Genomic DNA, 23,729 nt, shown 5'->3' on the forward strand with positions numbered 1-23,729 from the left:
AGTCTGACTGATGATTCTGTTTATACACCAGGCCACTTTTATTAGTTTACTGGTTCAATAGGTACATTAAAACCTTCAATGAGCTTGTCACCAAACACTGAGAACTTGTGGTTGCTGGCGACAGGAGGCTACCATCTACTCAAGTGTCTGTAGCCTTAAAGCCATTTACTGCTGTATGATAAAAGCATAGTGAAAGGTTGTAAAGCATAGTTAAACAGGGTCAGTAAAAGAAAAGAAGCGTCCACCTTCCAGGTCTTCACTGTCCTCTGGCAGCAGCTCCACCACCAGCTCCCCGTCACCCTCATCCCTGGCAAGCCAGCGCTGGCACAGGAAGGTGTAGGTCTCCACTACCTCCTCAGGCTGGCCCCCCTCCCCTTCCTCCTCTGCTGCCTTCTTCTTTTTCTTCTTCTTCTTATCCTCCTGCGGCACTATCGAGGTGGTGAGGTGCTTGATGATGACTGACTCCAAGTACCAGCCATCCATAGCACCCTTTCCGTTGTGGCCAATCCGAATTTTGAAGAGCTTGCCAACACCTGCGGCTTCCACCTGTGGGTTGAATAATATTGCATTCATACATTTTCTCAGCAGTAATGCTAGACAGCAGCTCTTTACCAGGCAAACTTAAACTCTGGTTCTTTCATTTTGGTGTACTGCTAAGACTTCTGTGGCCACTCACTGTGTATGAGGTTTACTTGACAACAATAGAGAAGCTGGAAGGGTTAAACAGTTCATACATCAGGAAATGGTTAGGAGTTCCATGCTGCCTCAGCAGAGTGGGATTGTATGATAAAGAAATACTGCAGCTGATTCTCAGCTCTAACTGAGGAGTTTGAGTGCGCCAAGGTTTGATTGGAAATGACATTGCTAGAGTCACATGGTGAAAGTGTGAGGGATGCAGCACCTGTGTTGAAAGCTGGAAGAAAGTGGGCAGCAAAGAAAGTTCTGGAAGATGCAAAGGCTGCCCTTCCTATCAGTGATATCATGGGGCAAGTACAAAATGGAAGAGGAGGCCTTGGTCTCAATTCAGCTCTTCCTACATAGCACAAAGCAGCCTCAGCTCAACAGAGGAAGCTGGTAGTCAACAAGCAAAAGCAGAAGGAGAGAATGAGATACGTAAAGGCAGTTTCCCAGGCCAAACAAGGAGAAAGGACGAATTGGAGAGTGTGGAACAAATCAAGATCGACTAGCATGATTTATTGACAGTGGAACAGAGCAGGATCAGCTTCCTCATCAGGTCAACATATGATGTTCTACCATCACCACAGAACCCCTTAATCTATGGGTAGGAGAGGATCCGTGGTCTCCTTTGTGTTCATTGCCAGCTACATTAAGACATATTGTGACAGGATGTAAAGTGGGTCTTAGCCAAGGACGGTTTACTTTGCGTCATGACCAGGTGCTGCGATGTTTGGCCTTAGCACTGGAAGACAAGCGCAGCATGACTAACAGGTTGCCACCAATATCAGCAGTATATGACACACAAAGAACAACATTCCTCCGTCCAGGGGATCAACCTCCAAGAAGGTATTAAAACCAAAACTTGTCTAGGACAACTGGGAGCTGCTACAGACTAGAAAATGCTGGCAGATGTTGGACAATGGCTTATTTTACCACCTGAGATTGCCACCACTAACCTTCGGCCTGATATTGTCTTGTGGTCTGGTTCAGCACGTCTTGTTCACCTGGTAGAGTTAACAATGCCATGTTGCCTGTGGATGAGACATATGAAAGGAAGAAACTGCGGTACGCTCAACTAACTGCTGAAGCGGGACAGCAAGGATGGAGAGTCCAGGTTTGCCGAGTGGAGGTGGGTTGTCGAGGATTTGTGGCACACTCCACAACCCGGTTTCTCAGAGACATCGGATTCAGTGATCAGGAGTTGTGATGCATAGCGAAGAACTAATCTGAAGCAACAGAGAGGAGCAGCAACTGGCTCTGGTTGAGACGAGAAGATTCTGGTTGGGGACCTCAAGCACAGTAGAAATAAAAAATTGTTGATGTAAAGGAAGGTAAGTAAGCTGGGCTTAGCTGAGTTGGGGATGGGGGGTGATGCTGGGATGCCAGAACCACTGTCGAGCCCTCTTAAGGTGTCATGGGCTAGTAGATGAAACACCAAAGATGGAAGGTGCTCACTTGAAGACCCCAGAGAAGTACCCTACTCATATCAGTCCAGATGGTTGTCATGCTGATGCACTACAGAGGCTGCACTGTGGTTGATCCCTAGAGCCAGCATTGCACTTCAGCTGTCAACATGAGGCAGAAGGATATCTGCATCATCATATAGAAAGAAATGCAGATGAATCCCATTAGTTTACAGCAAAATAAGCTATGTCTTAGTTGGTGCTTATCTTGGTGAGAGCTGAATCCAATTATCAACATGAAGTTTTAACACCTACTCTCATGTAATGGGAATCATGATAATCAAATTGCATTCCTGCCAGGCTGTACACTTTATAAATATCTTTCAGGTCCCAACAGGACAGCTGTATCAATAGAGACAAGGAATGTAGGTTACTATGGAAGAATTTGAAAGTATAGGTAACCTCTACACTGTAATTCTTAAAAGGAAAATAAGGTTAGCAGTTTACTTTCCAGTTGTTTGTTTTTTTTAAGCAAAATAGTATGATTCAGCTTTGGTCCCCTGATAATTCACAAATGTGGTAATTTATAGTTAGGCAAACTGACAATAAATGTTACTTGTATATTACGGCCTGGAATGTGGTCAAATTGGTAATTTGCAATTTAGAGTGTAGGTGAAAGAAAGATTAGCAGGACTCTGGGCATCAAGGACTGGAATTGTGCCCCTACTATATTGTATTGAAGACTTATACTAGATTGCCCAATATATCTCACTAATGTATATTAGAAAGATTTTTCTCTGTAAACTGACTCATAATGGACATCAAAGTTGTAAGTACCTGTGACAGGGAGACCCTGTCACTGGTTCTTGAGTGCATATGTGCCTTTATGGAAGCAGCTGTGATGAGCAACAGGAGATGCGCTGCTAAGGAACTAATTGAGCAGGTTGGCTCACCCGGTGCTGAGTTGATCGGGGATCCTGATTGGCTGAGCGACATGCCCGGGTAGGTTGCGCGGAGCTCAAAAGGTGTATGTGCCACAACTTGAGACGATTGCACCTCTGTGCTACTGTGACAAAGTGCCCGCCCCTGTGTATATTATTTGTTATGTGTTGCGTGTGGTGTGTTTAAATGTTGGTGTATAGACATTGGTACACGGGATATAAACGGGTCTGTGTAACACAAGTGTTTAAGATGTATATGTGTATTTAGGCACGAGGATTGCACAGCACTTCACGTGCAAGTAAAATGTAGTAATATGTGAGCACGGGGAATTGCACTTTATTAATTCACGTGCTGGGATTCAAGTGAATAATTAATAGGTAATTGAATCCCAGCACAACAGTATATATAGATGCACGTTGTCACATATTTGCGGTGGGGTGTTCAGTGAGTGGAGAACGGGAGAGAGAGGGTAGGTGAAGTAAATATTTCAATTGCTATTACGTGCTGGTGGGACCAGCACGATACTTGTTTATTTAAAACTCACCTTGTTTGTGTGTCTAGCTACTCACCGTTTTTTGTTAAGTATTAGTCCGTTTTTGTTTGTCTGTTTTATTTTGGCTACCAGTGCCGTGTCCTGTTTCTGTTTTCGTGTTTAAACGTTTTATTTACAATAAACCGGCGCAAGCAAGCGTCATCATCATTTCACATCATCTGTCTTTGTGTTCATTCCTTTTCCTGGGTCTGACGCCGCCCACTTTGGCCGTCTCTGTGACAGCTACACAGATGGTTGCTGTGTTTACATCAAGGAGGAGAGCGTCCACTCCATGAAGAGAACTACTACACGAAACCCTTCCGCTCCAAAACAATACTCGCTAATGCATTGCCCAGCGGTGGCTGTGTGAAAAAGCCATTTGAAGACACTTGCCTGGACTCCAGGAGCCCAGAAGTAGGTTATTTTAGGGGATGTTTATCCCAAATAGTGTACAGAGGGTTTTCGTACAGTAATATGTTCCTGGAGCAGGGCGTTCCTTTTAGTGGGACTAGCGCTCACCATTTGTGTGGCAAACTTTTCTTTTTATCGTTGTTTTTCTTTTTTTTTCTCTATTAAATGTGACACTAGGGCTACCATTGCTAGTACCCAAGTGTCAGCACTTGTGTTGATTTAATCTGTGTGCCTGTGTGGCGTGTCAACACCGAACGATCTGTGTCTGCCTCATTATTATACAGTGATGACCAACACACTTAACAGATCTTCCTGTTACAGTACCTTAAACACTTCGGTTGCTCCGCGTTCAAAGTTGTTCGATCTGTTCTGAAGGCTGATTAACTCTGTCTTTCCTTTCTCCCCATAAATCTGGATGAAGACGCTGGCGTTAGTGCCCGCAGCCAGAGCGTTGCCAGTGTTCACTGTAATTTCATAGTTATCAACTGACACACAAAAAAAATGAACAGGTAACTATTATTATACATGGTATAGCTACATTTTCAGCAGTAAATACAGTGCTATGTTACTTGTTAAATGGTTCTGAGATCTTGCACCACATCTCATGGTGACAAATCTCATGGTGACATTGAAAAGTATATATATATATATATATATATATATATATATATATATATATATATATATTTATATATATATATATATATATATAGAATTTTCTCTTACAAGAAATCAGTCTGCAACTATATTGCATAGTAGGCATTTCTTGTGTTACAGTCATGTTTACTATATAGTGGAGCATTAAATACTGTAGAATTTAAAATACATACTTTACCAAAACATAACTGGGACAGCTGACAATAAAATAACATAAATGTGGTGAAATATGTACACTGTATATCTGATGACAGTGATGTATATAAATTACAAATCAATCCTTATCCACTCTTGCTCTGTTTATTGAGTGAATATCCCTTTACCACATACAGCAATGCAATGTATAGGCAAAACATTGCAGAGTGCAAATGTCTTTGCCATACTTTAGTCTCATAATCAACACCTAGGGAGAAGCATCCAATTAAAAGTATAAAAATGAGCAGATGCCAAGCGGCTGAAGGGCTCCCCTTACATTTTTCAATGTCCAGTATTTCGCTGGGGTAGATCTCCACCTCCACCTTCCCATCAGCCTCGTCTTTGCAGAGCCAACGATGACTGGGGAACATGTACTGCTTCCCATGGACAGGCACCTTAATCTGAACACTGTCAAGGAACCAACCAGCACGCAAGCCTTCGTTGTTGTGTCCAATCAGGAGCCGGTTGATCTGTTGAAAACAATAAAATTAGCATTTCCGGTTGGTAGGCTGTGCATATTAAAGTAACACATTTTGCTATAAATAAACTAATGTAGGACAAACAGGGCTAACACATTACCTTTCCAATATCCATAGTGTCAATTGTGAAAATATCCGTATGTCCTGTTTCAAAGTAATTATGCAGGTCGTTGTCAGAGACCACCAGGAGCTGTTTGTTAGTGCCCCCCTTCTCTCCGTAGAGCTTGACAAACACCTTGGAGTCTGAGCTGGCACCTGGAATATTGCCTGTCTTCACTGCAATGTGGTAACTGATGTCTGAAACAAGCAAAATGATCGGTAACTCTTACTGGCACTCCACTGCCTATATTATTTCTAATACCAGATCAAGGTTCTGTCTGCTCTGTGTAGATTAAAAATACCACAGACTCTTTCACAGAAGACCTGTTCAAATACATTTAATACTGTTGAATAAATCCCCATCACCATTGCTAATTCTCAAACAAATCCTTTATCCTCCTATCCCTACGGGGACAGGAAAAACAAGAGGCTGTTAAAGGAAGGACTGCAGGAGGTTTTAATCTTCTTTTTGGAACTTACTTCTAAGCATCGGTGTTTCTCCAGCTGGCACTAGCTCTCGAACGATCTGACCATCATCTTCATTCCTGTCAAGCCACCTGGAAAAGCAGATAAAAAAGTTATATTCATGAACCAATGGAAACACCCATTTGTCTGTATGGGTCTGTGTTGTTCTTGTGTTTAAAGCTATATTAACCATACACCTTCCAGGACATATCATTTTATGCTAAAGAACACTGGAATTATGAATATGAGTAGTGAAGAACTTGCCTGTTGCAAGGGAATTCGACGGCCTGTGTTTCTGGCTGTCCTTCCTCCCTTACTACCACTTTATCCAGGAACCAGCCGCAGCCACCACCTCTGCCGTTGTGCCCGATCCTCACTCGCCTCACCTGCTTCAAAGACACCGCCTCGATAAGGAACTCGTCTGCCTGTAGGGAGGTGGAGATCACCGGTTAGAGGGAGAGAAACATGACAACCAGTTCTTTATCCACAACCTTTAAACCTGTTTTTTTCTGATCATCTTCAATAAACACTGGACCTTACCCTCAGGAAGTTGGTTACTGTTTCCCTTTTAGGTCATTTTCACAGCATCAGTGAATAACAAATTCAAAGGTACCACAACACGTGACAAATTCTCTGCAAAATTAGCATGACCTTTCAATGAACAACCCAAGTCGGCTCAATACATATATATTTCTCAAAAAGGTAATTGATTTTATCAAAATTGACCCCATTCTGAGGGAGTACATTCTGAGTTACTTTATTTGTATTAATTTAACCTTTATTTAACCAAGAAAGTCAGTTGAGATTAAAATCTATTTTTCAATGGAGACCTGGTCAAGGAGGTGGCACATAATACCAAAAAAAAAAGAACCCACAAATTCAAATGAGCACAACCAATACAAACAGGTTAATCAAATTATAAGAAACAATTTAGGAGCACTTGACTACATAACGTAGATGTTAATTTTTGTTTGAACTCCTTTAAAATATATCAAAACTGTAAGTTTTAGTTATTTCTGAACTTTATTCCAAGATGACGGAGCAATAAAACTGGTTGCCTTTTGTTCATACTGAGAAGGAACTGAGAAACACTCAGAACACTCTCAGAACACTCTGAGATCTAAGATTAGAAGCACTACTAGTGGTAATTAAGATAATGTGGGGTGTTGCCAAGGATAGCCTTATAAACAATTCCGTAATACTTTTTCAATCTTCACAAAGATAAAGAAGTCAGACCAGCCTATCCATATAAATGACAGTGATGACCAGAATAACCCAGGTTGGTTAAAAACCTCAATGCAGAATGGTAGAAAGGATATAGTTTTCTTAAGACCATGGTAGTAGATACTCTAAAAATAATGTCACTGTTGTCAATCAGATGCAAAAATTTACTCACGATCAGTTGTTTTCAATATTGTTCTGAAAAAGGGTTACTTAAAAATGAGCGACTCTAAATAATTTTAGAAACTTACAAATACTCACATTTCCGCTTTCAAATTTATTGACATTGTTCTTGCTGGCGTACAAGACCCGCTCTCCTGTGTCTCCCATGTCACCAATGAGACAGATAAAGACAGAGGCGTCTGTGCCGCTCCCGCTCTTGGTTCCTGTGTAGATGGTGATTCTGTACTTCACAACTAAAGAACAAGAAAGAGAATCACCAATCAGCCCCTAGCATGACTCTCATTGTTTCTTTAATCATTTACCCAAAACAAAATAGGTTGGTTTCATCATCAAGCTAGGTAAGTGCAAGTTGAAAGATTGAATGCATATTGAATAAACCTGGTAGGAAAAAACACCCAAAGATGCTAAAGTACAGACTGCTTCTTTCTCTTACTTGGCAGAGGATTTTTAACCAGTTGTCCTTCTGCTGGCAGCTCCCTGATAATCTCATTGTCATCTTCATTCATATCCAGCCATCGGCCACAGTGAAATGTGTACTTCTCTTTTGACAGTGTCTTCAACAAGGTGACCTGCATTAAAATGTAGTTGTGGTTTCCACAGAAGTCACCATTCCTAACTAACTCCTTCTCAAAGGGAACTAAAAGAGTGTATGCTAATGTTTTAAAAAAAATAAATTACATTTTTATATAAAAGTGTATTAATTCTGGTTAAACTTTTTTTTTCTACTTGGCTGTGCATATAAAATCAAGGAGATATGAAGTGGTAAAAGACAATTAAAACATGCAGAATCCAAATGAAAATACATAAGAACACAAGAAAATGGGACACCATTTGGCCAATCTATGATTGTCTGGTTCCCAGTAGCTGATTGATCCCATAACTTTGCCTACCCGGCCCTTACAAGATGCCAGTGACTCAGCACCAACAACATTGCTTATGTACCCTATTCAATACACTCACCACTCACTTTGTATAAAAAAAAAAAAAAAAAAAAAAAAAAAAAAAACATTCACTACCCATCAGCCCTTTCAAGATTTTTAAAAAATAGCTGGCACTATATTTACAATATGTAAGCACCATAGTACATAAAGACCAGCGAATGGGTACATTATTATAGCGTAGGTATTCTACAGCTACAGACGTATCAGACTTTTTAGAGGATGCACATCACTTTACCTTATTTAAATGCCAGCCTGCAAATGGGTTTCTTTTTTCATGCCAAATTCTAAGCTTGAATAGATCTCCCAAATCAGGAAGCTCAATCTGTAGGTATAAACAGAGTTACTCAATGTATAGGTTATCCAGCAAAATAAAAAAAAAAAACATACATTATAAATTCAAAATTGCAGCTATCAGTATGATGAAAAAGATGATGACGTACTATATCAACACCATGTACAGAATAGTACAAAGTAAGAATTAGCAATGAAATGTTTAATCACAATTTGAGAAGCGATTCTGCAGATATGTGCAAAACTTGTGGCATGCCAAATAATGTTAATACTAAATTTCTGTTTAGTTGGATGACCGGTTCTGCAAATATATGGAAACATTTGAAGTGTGACATACATTTATACAACTACCTCCACTAATAAAGTAAAGAACTGGTACACATGAAACTTGCTACAAATTAAGACACAACAGACTCATATTTTGCGAGTAAAAATTACTGTGGCCTTTTTTTTGGACAGATGCAAAGGTTCCCCCATCATAAGCATTATAGAACTACCAAGAAACAATGTACACTGTGTGCATGTAGGAGCAGCTATATTATTATTCTAAATGTATTTCTTGCTGATGAAACAAATTGCTGCAGCTTTAGAATTTTATTTTAATTATGAGTTGTGGAGTTTTCTTTATATATTTTTTGTGTTGTTTATATTTAAGTAAAGTAGGGCCACATGGATGTTTCTCCTTTGAAAGTAATCTGAAGACTGGAAAAATTTTACTAATAAAGTTTTCTTATACTCGTAACAGAAGCAAAATGTAACAACTGTTGCAAAAGGTGACGAGAAAAAGCACAGTCATTTCATTGGGAACATCTTCCATATAAATCTGGTACTGTATATCAGAGGAGAATTTCATTATGACTCCTCCTGAGCATATGTTTACTAACAGAGCCGATGCCAAAAATATTCATTGTATCAATAATCAAAGCAAATTCAGTTCCAAAATCCTACCATGAACTTATCTGTTTGACCAGCTTCAAAGTTATCTGAATTGTTATCCAGTCTCATTTCGTCCGATTTACCCTTCTCCCCATAGATCTGAAGGAAGACATTTGCATCGCTCCCCGCATTCTTGATGTCACTGGTCCAGATCCACAGTGACCATGGTAGTCCTGAAAAAAAGCAACAAACATCTGAACCCCTGCTTCTTAAGGGAAACAATACAGCAGTGTGATGGTGTTTTCTGGTCATACAGGAAACTGAGGGTTTTAGGACACTGGGGAACATGAACGTGGTAAGGGGAAATTCTGGTTTTAGGTTGAGGGCAGGTAGAAAGTTTGGTCGAGCGAATTAGTTAAACAGTTTCAGCTTTGGTTGTTAACTCTGCCAAACATCTCTGCCTGTCCTCAACAAACCAATTAAGTCAGCTTTATAAAAGAGAGGAGGTGACAACCCTTGAGTGGGACTACTAGAGAATACAAACAACTGTGCTGGGCTGTTTTGGATCAGCTTGTCAGAACAAGAGGTCAGCCACACGGTTTAGATATTTGTTGGGGGTAAAAGGACCTAGCCTTCCCCCAAAGTGAGTATAGATGGAGCTAAAGGAGATCTTATAAGTTTAGGTTAATTCTCCCAAAGTGAAATGCATTTTTGTTTTATTAATTGTTTTGTTTCTTAAGGGACCAGAAGCCCACTGTAAAGTTTGTTTTTCTCTGGAGTAAAAGTGCGCAGCCAACTTTTGAACTCTGACTGTGACTTCTTTTCCACCTGATCTACAAGGCACTGTTTCACAAGCAGTAATATTCAAAAGGGGTCTCAGAAGCTACAGCTGATTTCTATTAGGTGTAATTTGTTTCTGTCAAAAAAACTTTGTAGAAAACTAGAACAAGACTCTGCTTGTGTTTTCAAAAAAGACCAATGACTAATTTCTATATTGTTTTAGGGAAAATAGGTATTTGGTATTTGGAAGGGGCATACTTTTTTGTTTCTTTTGCCGGAGGGACACCATTTCATAGAGCTCCCTTTCGATCAGCCCATCTCCCTCGTCTTCATCCAGCCATTTAGCACATGGGAAAGTCTGCTCAATACCAGTGAATGGACAGTACACTATCACCTGTAGGGCATCAAAGCATTCGACTTACACACATTGGACTTACAGTAAGACGATTCCAATACATTTGGTCTTGCTTACTAGAAAACACAATGTTTTTGAACTGTGAATGTGACCCAAGGCATTGCTACACCAGGTAATGCAGATGATAAACCAAGCATCTGTTGGGGAATGAATTAAAAATGGTATTAGGAACTTTGCAGGTATTATGCTTTCTTTCTTTGAATTGAAGTTTAAATATGCTTATATGTATGGTGTCTGTATTTGTCTGGGCTTACTTGTTTTTAAAATATATGTTTATTGGCACACTGTATGAGTGGATTTTCGAAGTAAAATCTGAGTCTTAAACTTCTGTACCTGTCAATTTTGTACAGTGTTGTGGCACAGCATCTATACACAGGAACAAAAGTCCTTCTGAGTATGAGGTGCATTGCTCAGTCTGGCTTGAACAGACACAGCGATTTATAAATGAGCATGTTACACAAATGAGACAGACAAGGCTACTGATACACATCTATTACTCAATGCGCATGTGTGAACAGGCTGGCTCGTGTGGTGACGTCAGGACAGGAAAATAGACAGACAACAGTGCTAGGATATGAATGCTCTGTTGTGCAGTTTAATAATAAATAAAAACTTTAAACATAACAGAACACTTGCACAAAACAATTAGACTAACACACAGACACAGAACACAACAAATATTGTACTAGCCTAAAAGAGCATGTGTAGCAATTGTTATTTCTAATCTAAGCTTTGCTTTGCTTTGCTTTGCTTTACCTCCTCTGAACACACCAACCCTGAGTGAGTGATTTGTGCCTCTATATATACAGCAATGCCGAGATTCAGTTGCTAATTAATCATTCACTTGAACCCAGGCATGTGAAATGATTGTGCAATCCCCGTGCCTATATACACATACACATTTTAAATCACTCATGCTACACAGCCCACCTTATACCCTGTGCCCCACTACATACACACCAACAATAAAACACCACGTAAAACATAAAATACACACAGGGGCAGAGCACCCTTGCCACAGCATGGCACAACCTTACTGCTGAACCTCGTACCTTTTCACAGAACCATCCCGAGCTGACCCCGTTGTTGTCATGCCCGATGGTGACTCTGCTAAGGGGGCTGAGCAGCGCAGCAATCTCCACATTGAAGATGTCTGTCAGCCCCCGCTCAAACTTCCCCCCCTCCAGGAAGATCTTCCCACTGTTCTTGATGCCCTTGGAGCCATGCATGAGAATATGAACCTTGGAGTTGGTGCCAGCACCTCTGACTTTGCCAGTCACCACAGAGACGTTGTAAACAATACCTAAAGGGCCCGGTTACAAAACAGTAAGATTGATTTCTGAGAGGAGGCACATAGATCAACTGAGCACAAGGGACCTGATTCACAAAGGTTTAAAGTGTAGTTTGCAAGTTTGCCACTTTGTACACTTTCAACATTAGGAGGATGATGGGAAATGTTTTGAAGTTCTGAGAGGTCCATGCGGGTACACATGAAGCCATCTTGAGGCAGGGAATGCAATTTAAAAGTTTAAAAAAGTGGTTAAAATGTAAAAAAAAAAAAAAAAAAAAAAAAAAAAAAAAAAAAGTAAAACAACACACACCTTACATAAACAGTTGTAGGAGCACATGTGAACATGTAACACAATAAAATAAAAAGATCCTTATGTATCCTTTAAGCAAACTCTAAGACAGCTTTTATTTGAAATAGTCCCAGCGTTGCTATTGTATTCACATTTATTTAAAGTATAAAACATTATCAGTGTGCTCAGCACATTAACAGCAGAGTCATTTATTAGGTTGTGTTAGCGCCATTCAAAATAAAAGAAACAATCTTATGCATTATGGGCCCTGTTTTCCTATGTGACTGAGGTGTTTAAGCATGCATAAGCTGTGTTTTAGTCATTTATACGGGTGACTGGTGAGGCTGATTTTCAGACATGTAAATTGAGGTGCTTCCAGGCGTTTACTCGGTTAAAGTCGTCCATCTATTTTAAATTATTCACAGCTAGATAAATTAGCTGACATGCCCCTATGTGCAACTTCCGAAGCAGTTACACGTCTATTAGGTTTTTTAGGAATTTCCAAGTTACATCTGCTTCTACTTGGTGTAACTTCAGTCGCTGTAGTTTAAAGATAGACAATTCTTTTTGAAAGTGATAATAGCAGATTATTACAATCACACTTACATTGACACATGTAAATCCGATGTTACCCGTAGGAGAGAATTTAGTCATCTAAACTAGTGTACGTGATTTAGATGCTTGAACCCCGAATTAAACATTTACGAAAATCAGGGTTATACCAGCCCTGACTACATCTGCCTAAAAAAAAAAACTTAACTTAAGTCAATATAGTCACGTACACCCTATGTGATAAATAATTCTGATTATGCGTACATCACATATTTAAATGGCAATAGCTGATCTGTCTTTTTGTACATTTAATATGTTTTGAATAGATAACAATAGAAATAAAACAAGTTGTTATGATCTGCAATAACTATAACCAATGTTTAATTTTTTAATTATGATTGTTTTATTATATAGTGTTATTTTAACAGCTTCAGAGTTGCTAAGGCATCAGTGAATTGACAAAGAAAAATAATTCCCAGTTTTTCACTCTGAAAATCTGATAACCCTAGATGTGAATATATTTATAAGCAATCGCTTCAGGTCCAAAAGCACTACTTTTAAACAAAGCACTGTATTTATCCCTAGAAGGATATCTTTTGATTTATTAAAGGCTTTATTTGTTAAATTGTATCGCCATAGTACCATGATGCGTTGATATATATCACTTGAGTTTTGGGGGTAAAACATAGACAATCGAAAATCATAGATGTTGCTTTTGAGCTATCAAACAAATTAGTTTTGCTTTTGTTGAAAAACCAAAATAAGTGTTTTGAATGGGTAAGAAAATAAGGGAATTATTGTTTACATTTACATATAAAATGTTGTCAAACTGATGTGTAAATGTATACAATAACCTGTTTCTTTAAATGTCCAATATGCAAGTTTCCAACGTCTTCGCTCCATTTCTGATGGCAAAATGACATCTAATTAGCATGGAACGACCACCTTGAAGTAGAAACACAAGTGACACAAATGACAGTCTTGTTGATTTAAACACTTTCATCTCTGTGTGTTTTGGGGGTGGAAATGTCTTCACGGTGGTTGATATGACATCATCGGACAAACACTGCAGTCATGGGCTATGCGAGCGCATAGGGGGCCACAGCGAGCCTAGGTCTGTACTTCAGTTTAAATCGGGGGCTCAAATGATAAGAATCTTTTAATCTGAACGAACCTAAGCCAGCTCAGGTCTGAGTTCTATGTATAAATGCATCAACTGAGAACAGGAGTTTCCGGTAAATAAAATGCAGCTCATATTTAGGGTTTTTCCGCTAAAATGCACTCTTGTGTGAATTGGTTAATGTTTGTTTAATGCAAATTAAGACATGTTTGCCTGAGCTATAAAATCATTTACATTTTCAATCTACTTAGAAAACAAATAGTTGTCATGAATGCAAATGTAGAACTCTATTATTGTTTTACAATAAGTTTTCATTTTGCAGTATCATCAGTGAATACAGCCAGAAGCAAATGTGATTATTTCTGCCTCAGGACATAATTCCAGAGGTTTCTGAACTGCTCTACCTGTGGCCTGGCTGCCTCCCACCAGGATGTCCCGCTGGATTTTGCCATCATCTTCATCCATTGCAAACCAACGGTTCACAGGGAACTCATACACAGCTTTGTTGCCCATATCATCAACTATCACCTGGGGAGAAACAAGCAGACATATTAAATACTCTCTAATACAATTTCTTGGGTAGGATCACGATCTTGTCAAATGGTTTCTCGGTCTACAGTAGTCCTTTGTTTTGCACAGTTGCAAGTTTTGCCTTAAACGCCATAGGGAGATATTCAATAAAATACCAGAAGACATAAGTTGAACATATACCTATACAAAATTAAAATATTGTAGACGTCTTCTTATGGTCGCTCTGTTATCAGAAGAATAAATTTAAATGAAGTTTGCATTTTTTTTTTTTTTTTTTTTTAATAGTTAAAAGTTTATATAATTTTTTCAGTGCATTGTTTAATTAAATCAGGCCTTATAATAGTTTAACACTTCCACTTCCTTGTCCACTGTCATTAATCATATCTCATTTCCTCTACTGTATGAACTCTACAAATGTCTTATCTATGTTTTCTTTTTTGAAACCTGTAATGAATAATATATTAACAAGACTATTTACCACAAAGCATCTTTCTGGCATGCTGGCAATTTCATTAGTTTAAAAGTAGCAACTGTAAACAGATGCAAGTTAACTCATGCAGTGTAACACCTGGTAATGGACTTGGTCCTGACCGAGGAACATCTTTAGGGCTCATAGCAACCTGCTGTTTTACTCATAAAATTATTTCAGGCTAAATCCACAAAATATGCTTTGTAACAATAGACTGTCACGGGTTAACAGGCACTGTCAGTAATTGAACTGCCCTTGGCTGTACTATGTAATATGCTTGTGAAGTCCCTTCTGTAGATATTTAAGGCACAAAGCCAAATATGCAAATAGACCATGATCGATTCAGAAAGGGAGCTGCCAAGTCAATCCTCTGCACCTGCAGTCTCTGATTACGGATGTCTGAACTGAATGCATTAAACGAAGGACTGCTTGTCCTTTTCAGCAGCCTATATTTTACCTGATTGCTTCTTTTTCAATAAAATCTCTGCCACAGGGAAAATCAACAAATATTTTTGAGATGCTGGGGGGAAACTGAAAGAATCCAAGTATATCCAGCAAGATACAAGAGTTTTATAATGCATACAGTTTCAGAGTTTAAAAAAATGCTGCAGGAATGCCCTTTTCATGAACTATAAGATTATGCACTGCAGTTACTGTATACTTCACCTGCTTAAATGGTGTGGCAGGTTTCTTATTAATCACGGGATGTTGCTGCAGCCCTCAGTCTTTTTTGCTATACTAACATTAACCAAGTATTGCTGTTCTACTGATTTATGCTAACAAACAGTAATAGACTCATTTATCTCTCAAAATAATCAGGTGTAATTTATGCTTTGATATAGGACAAGTGGACCCCACTGCTGCAGTGGGCATTGCCTGCTAGATAATTGACCTTGGGGGACCACTGCAATGATCTGCCTTCTATATACCTAGATTTATAAGAAAAAAAAGCATCCCAATGGGCCTTAATGTAAAGGGAATGACATCTGATCGATTGGTTTCTAAAATGAAAAAAATACCTTGTCCTTGATATGGCCAGAGGTAAAACAATGTGGCAGTTAAGTGGTTAATTGTCAACATCTCTAGCTTGACTGAAGGTATCATAGAAAAGAGCCATTTACTAACTGTGAAACACACTGTCAAAGTGATATCATAGAATACAGCTGTGTATCACGAACAAAGCTAATATCTGAAAGCAGTATGTCTTTAACAAACAAACAAAAAACAAAAAATCACATAAATCTTGGGTCACAAGTCAAATTGAAGGGTGGTGCTATTTGAAATGGGTTAGGAGACAGCTGAATGTGCAGTGATGGGGCTGGCCGTGGAGCTGCTTGACAGGGGATGCTCAATATACCTGTTGTTTTGTTGACTTTAGTGAGGTTATTAGGAGGTTAATAAATTAACTCTTGAGGAAAAAACTTAACATACAGAAGTATTCAAACCTACCTACCTATGTGCCTTTCTCCAGGCACTCCCTTTCAGCCTAGTAATCCTTACTGTGTTGGATATTAATACTTAAAGAACCTGCATTTCCAGGTAACAAGATCTATCTACTATTTGCCATTAACTCAGATCAGATGCCACCATCCATAGGTAATTTTTAAACATTTCAATGAGTTGTTACATATCAAATGTACAGTATATACTAATGACCAATCTGGATGTTAACCACAAAGGTTGGTGGTTTGGCCAAGTAGCTAGAGAGGAGCAGTATCTTTCAACAAATATATACTGTGAATAACAGTCAATGTAATTCATGTGCAACCGTTACTGTTACTGCAACGTTTATGGGGACTAAAAGCTTGTACCTTGTCGAGAAACCAGCCAGCGGAGGAGCCCTTGTTGTTGTGACCAATGGTGATCTTCCTCAACCGTCCCAAATTGGGAGCCTCAATGGTAAACTTGTCCTCAGACCCCCGTTCAAAGTTGTTTTTGTCATTGTCGAGCCTTCTTTCACCTTGTTTCAAATGTATTTTAAAAGAAACAATTAAACAAAGACTCCAAACTCTGCATCTCAGATCTGTTTTTGTTAAGACATGTTCACAATACATAGGTTTACTGATTTACTTTCTATGTTTACAGAAGAAACATTTAATAGATATGATATTATTACATGAAATAGGTTGAATATTCCAGGCACATGCAATGCACTTTTATCATTAGTTTAGCATGTGAACAGGCTGTCAATCAGCATTCCTTGTGGCAATACTAAAGAACAGCTCAAACTGATAAAGTACATGGTCATGGGTGATGTTTTTCAGGCGCTAATGAATAAAGAAGATCCAGGTATTCAACCTAAAATAGTGCAACGTCCAACACATTGCAACTGCTTTATTATAAGTTCAGCTGAACAACTCAAATTCAGAATCCTTGCAAAGAAATAGTAATACATTCTGTAGGAAATGATGGTATGAAGTTTACCCTTAAAAAATAAAAATATATTTTTTTAACTGCTTTGTCTTGACCACCATATGTTTTTCCCAACACAGACAGTGCCTGACTTTTTATTTAGGGTAAACGGCAATGCTACGACCATTGTCCTTTAACAATCTCATTCTATTGTGTGACACTGAATGTATAAGACAAAGGGATGTCTTTTCACATGACAGGGTGAGGTCAAGATTGGGGCATTACAAACAGACTTTATCAACACATTATCTTTACTGTACAATTTAACCAACTGAAACCAAGAAAGAAGCTGAGGATACACATGTATCTTTTACAAGCACTTTGTTTAGGATGCGGGAGGATGTGGTGCTAAAGCGTTATTGTCTCACTCTGCAGGTCATCCTAGACCTCGCAGCTGAATTAAGGGATGGGCTAGACCCCAGCCTCAATCTAGGGACCACTATCCCTGCACTTGTGAAAGTGCTGTGTTCTCTGCACTACTTAGCCTCTGGTTCCTTTCAGACCACAGTTGTAATGTTTGAAGGGATAGCCCAATCCACCTTTTCCAGAGTGCTAGGCAAATTTCTGGGTGTCATGCTGAAAAGGGCAGGCCAATACACATCATTTCCTAAGGATACTAGCAAAAGTGATGTGGCTGAGACTTTTTCAAATAAGTGACCTCAGCCGTAAGGAATCTCAGCTCTTTCTCAGAAAACTTTTTTCTTTATTGTGCACCAAGAGGACTTTGCTGCCCTTGCTCTGATATATATATATATATATATATATATATATATATATATATATATATATATATATATATATATATTGGTCATCATATTTTCGTGCTTCATAAATGCCATACAGCACCTACTGCTCTCTGTATTCCTAATTCCATCACCTCTGGGCTGCAAGTGCGACCACTAAATAGACCAATGTGCTCATTGAGAACCTTATTATCATAATTGTGGATCATTATTTGTGCATGTTGAGTAATTTGCATTGCTTTTAAGCTTATATAGGGTGCAGTGCAAAATAATGAGTGCAATGCAATTTGAATTTTGCAATCCACAATTATTTGCACTGCGCCAATACTTACATCTATAATACAACTTACCTGTATCTCCATTTTCTCCAAATATATTTAGGAAAACATCTGCATCTGTACCACTGCCCTTAATGTCCGGAGTGAATACACTAACAATATACTTGTTGACTGTAAGAAAAAGAAAATACAAGAAACATTGAAACTAAAAGGGTGCTTGAAAAAACTACCAAACAGTTCAATCATTACTGGCAATATATGAGGGCTTGAGAGTAAATAAAGGCATGAGGGGCAGCTAACATGAAGCATATGAGTGTTTGAGTGACAATAGTGTTAGACATAGGACAGGCTGGACAGGTCCCTGTACTCAAAGAACCGGATCAGGCAGCATCCTCTGGCTGCTGAGCGGCTTGAGACGAGTTAGGGCCAGGACAAGATATACAAACAAGACACTGAACTCTCACCGTGGAGGATGAGAGAGAGAACATATGAAAAACAAAGCTCTCAAGTCTAGGTCGGGTCAGAAGCATCCTCTGGCTGCTGGGCTACAAGGAGAATGAGACATAGAGGGCAAAAGGACAGATCCAGTCACTACTCAGGCAGCATCCTCAGGCAGCATCGGCTGGCAGATGGGTGAAGTGAAGAGTTAGGGAAAAGTGTCTCGTATAGGAGAGACAAAGGAAAAGAAGGTGGGTGGGGGACCCAGCCTGCCTCAGAGGGGGCAAGAAAGATATTCAGACCTAAAAAAGAAACTAGGGAGAGTGAGAGCAGGTTGTGGTCTCCATAAGGCTAACACATAACCTAAGAAAGTATAGATGTGGCCAGGGGTACCCTCTGACCGGCGAGAAACCGCTGTGGATGGCAGTGACTTGGGCGGGAGGCTGACCCAGGGAGGGAGACTCATTAACTCCCAGAGGAATCCCTGTGCAGATGGTGCAGTATTAGAAAGGAGCGGAGGAGGACAAAAAACAACACAAGACAAAGAGAAGAATTAGTGCTAGGTTAATATAGGAAAAAGGGGGAGATTGAAGACAGAGCTGCCAAAAGGAACTCCCGGCACTGCCCTGGCCATGTCACTTGACTAACGTGGTGAGCACTGCACGAGACTATTGAGAGATGACTAGAAATGAGCTGCGCCCCACGGACGTGATTGAGCCAAATATTTAATATATAAATATAAAATATATAAATAGTGAAAAATAGGTATTTCAGTGTTCGCCTCAAAAATGCATCGAGCACAACTGGAAACGCACAAGAAAAATGCCGGGAAATGCCAGCAACAATTGTGACTGTTTAAACCATGCTTTCAAAAGTTCTTAACAAATTGATGTAATCATAAGTGTCGTAATTGCCGGCAGCTTTAGTGCATCTCATTATAATATCTGAGAACCCTGATTTGCAGTGTCTCCATCCACTTTCTGTGAATTTATGCAGGAATGCTCATAATTACATAGTCGTCTAAGGTTGAACTGCAAAGAAAAACTGATGCTGCAAAGCATTCCTTAAAAAGTCGCTAACAGCATTGCACTTGTTTAGTACCCTAGACTTCCACTTCGTTTGCAACTGGTTAGCGACTATTGTGACAGGAGCAACACTTTAGTACATCTACCCTTAAGTGTGTTGAATTTATAGTTGACTAACATTTAAATGACATAGACTAACTCACAAACATGTATTTTTATTGGGCAGACTAATCTCAAATAATTGTAGAAAGCACTGTAAGTGTTCATTTTCTTATTTTAATAGAATAGAAACCGAGAAATAGTACAAGTAATTTATGTTCTTTGAATGTATGTTCTTTGGCTTTTCTTGAAAACAAATGAATGTCATCAAGGTGCTCTGAACCTTTGAAACCTGGGTTTTATTCATAATTTAATATTTTTGTAGACAGTAACATCAGAATTATATATAGAGCACTGAGTGGTTTTCAGATACAGTACTTCAACAACTTTAGCAAGTTAATCTGCTCCTTTAGGATCACTGACCTTATCATATCAGAGTACATGCTCCTCTACCTGTTATTGAAACTCAATTTCATGGATTTACCTGAAGCAATATTTCATTGACAGCCTTTTTTATCAGACCTTTGCTCTACATGGGGCTGCAGAATTACATTCTGCTTGTTAAGTAAATACTATATTATCAATGTAGCGAATGCAGAAAGACTTAAGTCCTTATTCTTTTGTCTCTGGGAATCTCATGTGTTGTGGTTGCTATGATACGCTTGGAGATTTGTAAAAGTGTTTAGAGTGCTGTCTACAATATGATGCTCTGTGCAAATAAATGTTTAGAAAAATAAAAATTAAAAAATACATTTTTAAATGATAGCGTTAGCTTTATGCTGATTACTATAACACTTGCTAATCACCTAAGGGTGTTTAGGGATTTCTAAATATAAAAGTGTATGCCAATTTTGTTTATAAAATAACACTTTTTTATGTTTAAATGCATGTAGAGGGGAGATTGTAAGCAACCACTGTTGGGTTTCAACCACAGGAGTACCCTACAAGGAATTAACATTGTAACAAAGCCTAAGATCTTTCCTGTATCTTGTCTCCATGCTTGCCTGTGGCAATGTTGCCCCGCCCCTGTTTATTTCTGTGTTGTATGTTGCGTGTTGTGTGTTAATGTTGGTGTATAGTCATTGGTACACGGGATGTAATATGGGGTATGCACACGAGTGTTTAAAATGTATATTTGTATTTAGGCACGAGGATTGCACAGCACTAGATGTGCAGGTAAAATGTAGTAATATGTGAGCACAGGGAATTGCACTTATTAATTCACGTGCAGTTGTACCGAGACTCCAATTGAATGATTGATTAGCAATCGAGTCTCTGTCCAGCTGCATAAAAGCAGCATGTTTTCACTCACTCGGGGTTGTGTGTTCAGTGAGTGGAGAACGGGATTGGAGACGGAGGTAACAATAATAGTAATAGTTAAAGTAAGAACTTCTCACCGTATTTGTCTTTGTAGTGCGTCTCTTTATTTTGACGAAAGTGCCGTGTCCTATGTTTTGTTTGTCTTACAACCTTTTATTTTCTGTCTGTTCGATTACTAAATGCTGAGCGAAAACAATCGCTCAGCTTCACCAAACTCCACCTCTCTGTTTATTCTGTTTTGGTTCCTGTTTCTGGTCTGACGTCACCCACTACAGCCGTCTTTGTGACACTGCCCTATAAATAAATGTGGTGTGTGATCACCGCAATCACTAATTTTGGTAATGGCACCTGGTATTAATTATGCTTAATGGAAATGAGTGTGTCAATGAGTATCTACGTGATTAATATACATATATTTGAATATCTTTTAATTGTGAGGAGCAGTCTGCATTTGTTACATTATCCACTATAATTGCAGCCCAGTCTTCAATTATCCTATGATAAAGTGGGTGCTCTCCAAATTACATTATAACCAACAGTGTTGTTTTAATACTGGCACAGGCAGTTTGCAGTGAGCTACATTGTTAAAGCACTGACAGGGAATGAGGTTACTAGCAGGGTACAGCTTATGAACTTACGTTTTGGTACATCCATCGGGTTGAGGCTGCCCAGCAGGTCTCTCACATACAGTCTATCTCCCTCCTCTCTGCTGAGCCAGTTGTTACAAGGGAAGTAATAACGGAGGTGGGGTCTGTTCATGTCCGTGACCACCACCCTGTCAAGGAACCAGCTCGCATTCATCCCAGTGTTATCATGCTCGATCCTGCCATAGAGAGAATATTCTGTTATTACCGGCATAGGACTGTTGGTATATCGTTGCTGCTCTGACCCTTATGAAAGCTTACCACAGTAAAAGCATAGAAAGGTGTAATAAAAGGTAGTGAAAGTATATAAAACATAGGTAAGCATTGTACAGAATAGTGAGTTATGGTGAATTATATTATTAAACATGCCAACCCAGGGTAAGCTGTGGTACGTGCATAGTATAAAAACGAGAAAAGCATGATAAACTGCAAAAATGCAGTGGTAAACTTTTGTTATGGGACTGTAAGTTCTCTGTTTGAATCCAAGTGTGTTTTCACCATATTATAAAATTAACAAAAAAACACACTAGGATTTCATTTTTATGATGTCACAGCTATCCTTTTAACAGTTTTGACATACCTTATTTTTTTTATTTGCCCAACATTGTTGGTTTTGACCCTGAACACATCTGTTTTGTTCTTTTCAAAAGCTGTTCTGCTCCTGCAATGCATTTCAAGGAGAAAATATATTAGAAAAATGACACATCTACATTAATAATCAAACTCAACTGAGCTGAATGGCACTGAGGCTATAATTATCTTCAAATAAATAAGTAAAGGAAACTTGAGGGGGGTTGCAAATGTCAACAGAAAACTACACCAACCTCAAAGGTGGCACAGCTATCTATAACGATGGCTATAGAGATCTACTATAATCTCAATAGGGGATTCCCAATGTCTATTGAGAATTAGTTACCTTGGTACAACAATGAGAGATTAGCCTGCCATTGTCACTGACCCAATGTAAACACAGGGACATGCAATACTGAATTTCAGCTTTCGTTACCAGTGCTGTCTTGGTAAGCACTACATGCTAAGAGCTAATTATTCCAGCTAGAGTTAATTTCCTTGGCAAAAGTTCAATAACCAGACAGTAAAATAATCAGACAGTAAAATACCAAAAGAAATGTCTTAAAAACTCACATGCAAACTTTGGAAATAATGCAATTTAGACACAAGTGAATAACAATTTGTGTCAAATTCCATTTCAATTCCAAAATGTTGCATTCACTTAAATCACCAGCCATTGAATGCATTGAAAAACCAACACAGAGTAAGCCTTACCTGCATCTGTACCCCACTGTTCATGTAATGCCATCAGTATATGAGAACTATCTGGGTAAGACAAAACTCTTCCAGTAATGCATTGTCCTTTATTATGATGGCCGTTGCTTTTAGCTTAAATTAATATTGACTGTATTAAAAACAATGGTCAACAGATAAGCCTCATCTCCCATATGACCCCAAAAGACATTATAAACACATGGTACCACTATATCTCTGGTGGTTAAAAGGCAGTTCATAGAACAAATGTGGCCCACAGCTGTCAAACATTTATTATATATTGACAAAAATAATAATAAACAAATAGGTAGCTTGAAAACTGAATTATTACCAGCACCACTAAATAAGCACCACTGCCTAATCGACATGTCAGGTTATTATCAGCACCATATTCACATATTGTTTACAGTATATTGTACAGGTAAAATATCCTGTACCCAATATACACTACATTTGGCATACACTCAGGAAAGATACAGTCTCTCAAATTGTAAATCGACCCATTTCTTATTCATTATCACTATTATGTGTCAAGGGAGACATTTCAATATACATTAAACAGTCTCACTTGGAAAAAGCATTTAAAAAAAAAAAAAAACCTATTTAAGAATTATTATAATTGGAACTGATACAGACTATGTCTTGTCAAAACAGATTTTTTTACAT

The 23,729-nt window shown here is 38.8% G+C and overlaps 1 protein-coding gene across 1 annotated transcript in view; it reads right to left on the reverse strand.

Moving 5' to 3' along the window:
* Window positions 1-23,729, reverse strand: part of loxhd1b (lipoxygenase homology PLAT domains 1b) — a 77,470-nt gene that overhangs the window by 45,652 nt on the left and 8,089 nt on the right. The window contains exons 3-19 of the mRNA XM_041270469.1: window positions 22,360-22,440; window positions 21,774-21,958; window positions 18,326-18,424; window positions 16,632-16,780; window positions 14,225-14,348; window positions 11,621-11,871; window positions 10,412-10,547; window positions 9,446-9,606; window positions 8,442-8,528; window positions 7,699-7,834; window positions 7,344-7,498; window positions 6,126-6,286; window positions 5,877-5,953; window positions 5,398-5,594; window positions 5,096-5,288; window positions 4,291-4,451; window positions 397-546 (exon numbers count right to left, since the gene is read on the reverse strand). Coding sequence (XP_041126403.1) covers window positions 397-546; window positions 4,291-4,451; window positions 5,096-5,288; window positions 5,398-5,594; window positions 5,877-5,953; window positions 6,126-6,286; window positions 7,344-7,498; window positions 7,699-7,834; window positions 8,442-8,528; window positions 9,446-9,606; window positions 10,412-10,547; window positions 11,621-11,871; window positions 14,225-14,348; window positions 16,632-16,780; window positions 18,326-18,424; window positions 21,774-21,958; window positions 22,360-22,440 — 2,503 coding nt within the window. The remainder of the gene's footprint in view (window positions 1-396; window positions 547-4,290; window positions 4,452-5,095; window positions 5,289-5,397; window positions 5,595-5,876; window positions 5,954-6,125; window positions 6,287-7,343; window positions 7,499-7,698; window positions 7,835-8,441; window positions 8,529-9,445; window positions 9,607-10,411; window positions 10,548-11,620; window positions 11,872-14,224; window positions 14,349-16,631; window positions 16,781-18,325; window positions 18,425-21,773; window positions 21,959-22,359; window positions 22,441-23,729) is intronic.

The sequence above is a fragment of the Polyodon spathula genome, chromosome 2, assembly GCF_017654505.1.
Source record: "Polyodon spathula isolate WHYD16114869_AA chromosome 2, ASM1765450v1, whole genome shotgun sequence".
Lineage (NCBI taxonomy): Eukaryota > Metazoa > Chordata > Actinopteri > Acipenseriformes > Polyodontidae > Polyodon > Polyodon spathula.